The 4739-nt window shown below is 39.4% G+C and overlaps 1 protein-coding gene across 1 annotated transcript in view; it reads left to right on the top strand.

Moving 5' to 3' along the window:
* Positions 1-1256: 1256 nt before the first annotated feature.
* zgc:101731 (SNARE_SNAP25N and SNARE_SNAP23C domain-containing protein) overlaps positions 1257-4739 on the top strand; it is a gene marked incomplete at its 5' end in the record, with an annotated part of 5911 nt that continues 2428 nt past the window's right edge. The window contains 3 exon segments of the mRNA XM_035679741.1: positions 1257-1298; positions 1754-1802; positions 4603-4714. Of these exon segments, the coding sequence (XP_035535634.1) occupies positions 1257-1298; positions 1754-1802; positions 4603-4714 (203 nt within the window).

Below are 4739 nucleotides of genomic sequence, written 5' to 3'. Positions count from 1 at the left end.
AAAAATTAAATAAAGTAGATTTAAAAATATAATACGGTGATCAAAATGACAATGAATCGATTTTTAGGTAAAACAATATTTATTATTTAATAAAAGTTATACTAAAAACTAAATAAAATAAAAAAAGAAAGCAGGCAGAAATAACAAAAAATACCGTTAATTATCAGTAATGTTACATAAATGTATTAACAATCCTAATCTATTAAATAAACAGCAGATTTGCAAAAAAAAAAATTTTAATCATTTAATGTGAAAAAAGGAAATGTTCTTTAAAGAAGTAATTTTAGGATTATTTACAGTTTATTTTACATTAGACATGTAAATTCAGTCTATTTTGTAATTTATTATTTCCATGTTTTAAAAATAAAACAGAAAAACCCTGTAAATTTACAGATTTTTTTTAGTTTATAAAGATAAGAGTAAAAAACCACAGAGATCAATATCTTTTCTCACGTCTTTATCATTAAAACCTGCTCGTTTACGCCACTGCGACTCCTCGAGACGTTGTATCGTTTCCATAGCAACAGCTCTCTTTACTCCATCAGCTTCCTGTAGCGCAGCTTCGTGCTGCCTTCAGGGGAGCGGGACATCAGAGTAGCATCTGTAAACGTCCAGTGTGTGTTTCCTAAGAATGGAAGATGGTTGAAAATTAGAAGCAGCAAGTGTCACTGTCCCCCACAGAGGACACAGGGTCTCCCTGCATCAGAAAACGACTATTTTAATGTATTTTACAGGTCTGTTACTTCCTAACATAAATATGCTGGAAAAGACAAGATGAAAGACAGGATTGTTTTGTTGTCAGAGGAATTTAATTGATATAATTGCTCAATCCATAATTCTTTTCTCATTTGTTATTCTTTTTAACAAGGACATTTTGAGTGCTGTTTTTTGTGTTAAACTGTTTTTTTAGCGTTAAGCTGTTTTGTTAGAGTTAAACTGTTTTCTTAGCGTTAAGCTGTTTTCTTAGTGTTAAGCTGTTCAAGCACTGGGTTACACTATAAAGCATTTAACTGGAAATGCACAATTTGAATAATATTTCTCCATTTTACCTATAATATCTGCCAAATGTAGACAGTTATCTTTATCTTTAGGTTGAGGAGTCTCAGTTTAACTCTGGCAACCATGTTAGAGCCTCACAATTTGACTGAAAGTAATTTAAGTAATTCAACTAACAATAAAAACATTTATTCATGTAACGTGTTGTTGATCTTTGAATGTATTTTTAAAGTGCCTGATATATTTCCTCTGTCTTTCAGTCCCTGGAGAGCACGAGGCGGATGTTGCAGCTGGGTGAGCAGGTAAAAACACACACATGCTAACACACAACTAGGGAGCCCAACGGCTATCAATTAAAACTAATAAAGATATGAAGAGTCAGAGAGAGTTCATCCTCATTATCATTTTATCATCTTCACATAAGCCTTCTGTTTTTTCCACAAGAGGAAATGCCCAAAGATGTCTCACCTAATTACTGTAAACAAGACTGACGTGATTAACTGTAGGCGGCTGGGAAGCGATTGTGGGTTTTCTATGGAAGCCCGTTATATTGACTTTGTGACACTGTCAGTATTTTGAGACACTGAGTCAAAATATTGAGAAAGTTTCTCATTAGAATCCTTTTTTTTCTCAATATCACATTGGTGGAAATGGGCTTCCATCAGCTTTGACATATTGAAATAAAAAGTAAAGAAACAGCGTTCTTTTAATAATGTGCATTCTGTATTTATGTGCTTTTATTTGCTCCTTCCTCCAGAGTAAAGATGCTGCGATCAGAACTTTGGTTATGCTGGACGAACAAGGAGGTATTCGATCATATTTGATTCTAACTTTGTACAATAACCCCAACAGTGAAACAGAAAGTTTTCCAAAGGAAGAGGGTAGCGGCAATATTTTAGTATTTCTTCAATATCTAAAGATTACTGCCTCTGGACTTTAAAAAGCATACGGTGTCCACGCTCCTCCGGTGTTATTGAGCCCCTAAGACGGAGACATATTGGCCCTGTTGAAACAGGCTTTTAAAACTCTGGGGTTGTGTTTTAGTCTGGAGATTGAATTACAGCTGACTTTGTTGTCTATATCAGCTGTTAGAGCGCCCGCAGATGCACATTGTATCAACGTTACCTGGAAAACCGTCCAATCGGGCCCACTGGATGACTCTGACTACTGAAGAGAAGTTAATAGGCTCGATGGAAATGAGCAAATCCACACAGAATCACCGCCGATGGCCACACAATGCCTGTCGGTCAGATTTGTGTCCGACTTGCTGTGATGGGCAACAATAACCAGTTTTCAGATGCTCTCTGATCAAGCGGCTGATTGGCTTTGATTAGTTTTGACCACCACGTTTTGTAGAAAATCTTTTTTCTGAGTGATTGTAATATTTAACGCTGGATTGTTAGTCTCAAGGTTTAATCTGTTAACAAACACATGTTTTATGGTTGGTAATAACAAAAAAGCCTATTTATATACCTGAATGTAGTCTGCAAACTACAGGTAGGCTTCAGATGTCTCTAACAGGATGTCCTCTGATTTCCTGCATATTGTTTAAAAGCTGCTGAAAAAAAACATCCGAGCTGACTGCAGCTTTTTGCTACCGCGTCCTGCTGCTGCTGCCTGATGTCGTCCACTTTCCAAACGAGGCACAGTTCATCTCAAAAGAGCCAATTAATACCAGTTTTTCAATAAAATGCACAAAAAAAAGTATAATACTTTGTTTGAACTGAACCTCAGAAAGTAAAAATAATGCACATGAATGTTTCTCAACGTCTTTCCAGTCCACAGTTCACATGCTGTACCATATTAAACCCACACTGATATCTCAGATTCAGCATGAAATGTGATTCCTGGGGTTTGTGAAATGGTCTGAACACACCCTGGACCAATCAGTCACTGTCTCTGCTGTTGTTACACCCTCATTAAACTCCTGTTCCTAACAGAGCAGTTGGACCGTATTGAGGAAGGCATGGACTCCATCAACAGGGACATGAAAGAGGCGGAGAAGAATCTGACAGACATGGCCCAGTGCTGTGGTCTGTGTAGCTGGCCAATCAGAAAGTAGGTCTGGTTTCCAGGATCCAACTGGTGGCCTGTAGAAAACCCCACACTGGTGCCCAGTTCCATTAACTCAACGTAGTCAAACATCTCCTCCATCGAGAAAACCCTTCATTGTTGTTCTTTGCTCTTCTTTTGAGCATCTACGGTAACGTCTGTAGCAGCTGTCGTCACACACACGTAGTGTCCGTACATCACGATGTAGCTGCCAGTAGTTCCTCAAAGGACGCTGATTGGTCTAAAAAACTTTAAATCGGATATGCGTGCTTTGATTGAAGCCTGGCGAGACGGATTCTTGCCTGATCTTGTGAGTTTGGTTCCTCCATAAGAACACGTCTATTTAGAGAATTTACTCACAATCTACAACAACGCTGACGAAATGATTAATGTTGATGATACCAGGTAATAAATTACATTAAAGACGGATGGTTTATGCTGCTTTACCTGCTAAAATGTTGTGCTCTCAGTCATTTCTTTCCACAATGACCCTTCAAGGAGGTACATGGCCATAGATACACGAGCAGAAATAAAGTAAAGCTGGGCGTACGTGGTATCATTTGAGCCAATTATTATAAGTGTTGTTTACCGTGCAGTGTACAGGGGGGATTGAGGATCAGCTGCTCCTAAATGGGCGTCAGAGGTTCGGAAGTATTTCTAACACTTCTGAAAGTTTGGTTGTCCGATGTCGAGTGGATTCCCAAAACCTCATGGATGCTGCCTCATTAGCAACAAGCTACTATCTGCCCCAACGTTCAAACTAAACTTTATTGACCACTGTGAACAGCCAGAACCGTCTGCAGCTGTTGACGGGCCATTTTATTTCCTATCTTATGCGTACAGTGTGAGCACATAAATGGTGAGCTTTAAGATTTACTTGTACAGTTTGGATGAAAAAAATAACACTTCTAAAATTGTATCGTGTGTGCCCAGCTACACAAATGGGTATAAATGTCATTGGAATACAGTTTCTGAAACAAGTTAAACACACCTTTACATACCTTTTTTCTTTTTTACAGTTATATCTAACTTATTGTAAATACTGGAGAGATATCATTCTGCAATCACACCCTTTATTCCAACTCGTCCTACACTCACAGGCCAGTTTCTGAACACTTTGCCGGTTTTAAGATCTCGAATCATGAGACTGAACTCGACCAAACCCTGAGCGAGGAAGCAGAATGGAACTGGGCACAGTGGGCCGCGTGCAAACCACCGGCATATCGACGCATCATTTGGTTCAGCAGAGCAATAGCTAGAGCAGTTATTTATCATTTATCAGTGGATTTTTTTTTAAAGTTTTGGGCGTCTCGTGTTCAGTTGCTGGTGGCTGTTTTTTTTAAGTTCAGCTGTGGGGCTTTTGGGAAATAGTTTGTGATTGATTTGCCCTCCTCCTCCTCCTCAATTCTTCCTCCTTTTCTCACCTCTTTACCTTCACCTCCCTCCTTTCATCCTCCTCATACTGCCGCTGTCTCTTCCTCCTCCTTCCTGTTGTTGTTCTTCCTTTCTTCCTCTCCTCCCACCTGTTCCTCCGTCCTCCTTCCCCTCTTGTAGAGCAGTTGGAGCGTATAGAGGAGGGTTTGGATCAGATCAACTCTGATATGAAGGAGGCCGAGAAAAACCTGACCGACCTGGGCAAGTGCTGTGGCCTCTGCTCCTGTGATAAGTAGGTGCAGGTGTGTGTGTGTGTG

This window comes from Morone saxatilis, unplaced genomic scaffold, assembly GCF_004916995.1.
Source record: "Morone saxatilis isolate NCDOM2014 unplaced genomic scaffold, NCSU_SB_2.0 Contig8, whole genome shotgun sequence".
NCBI classification, from domain to species: domain Eukaryota; kingdom Metazoa; phylum Chordata; class Actinopteri; family Moronidae; genus Morone; species Morone saxatilis.
Note: the sequence above shows the minus strand (reverse complement) of the source record. Positions and strands in the feature narration are given on the sequence as shown.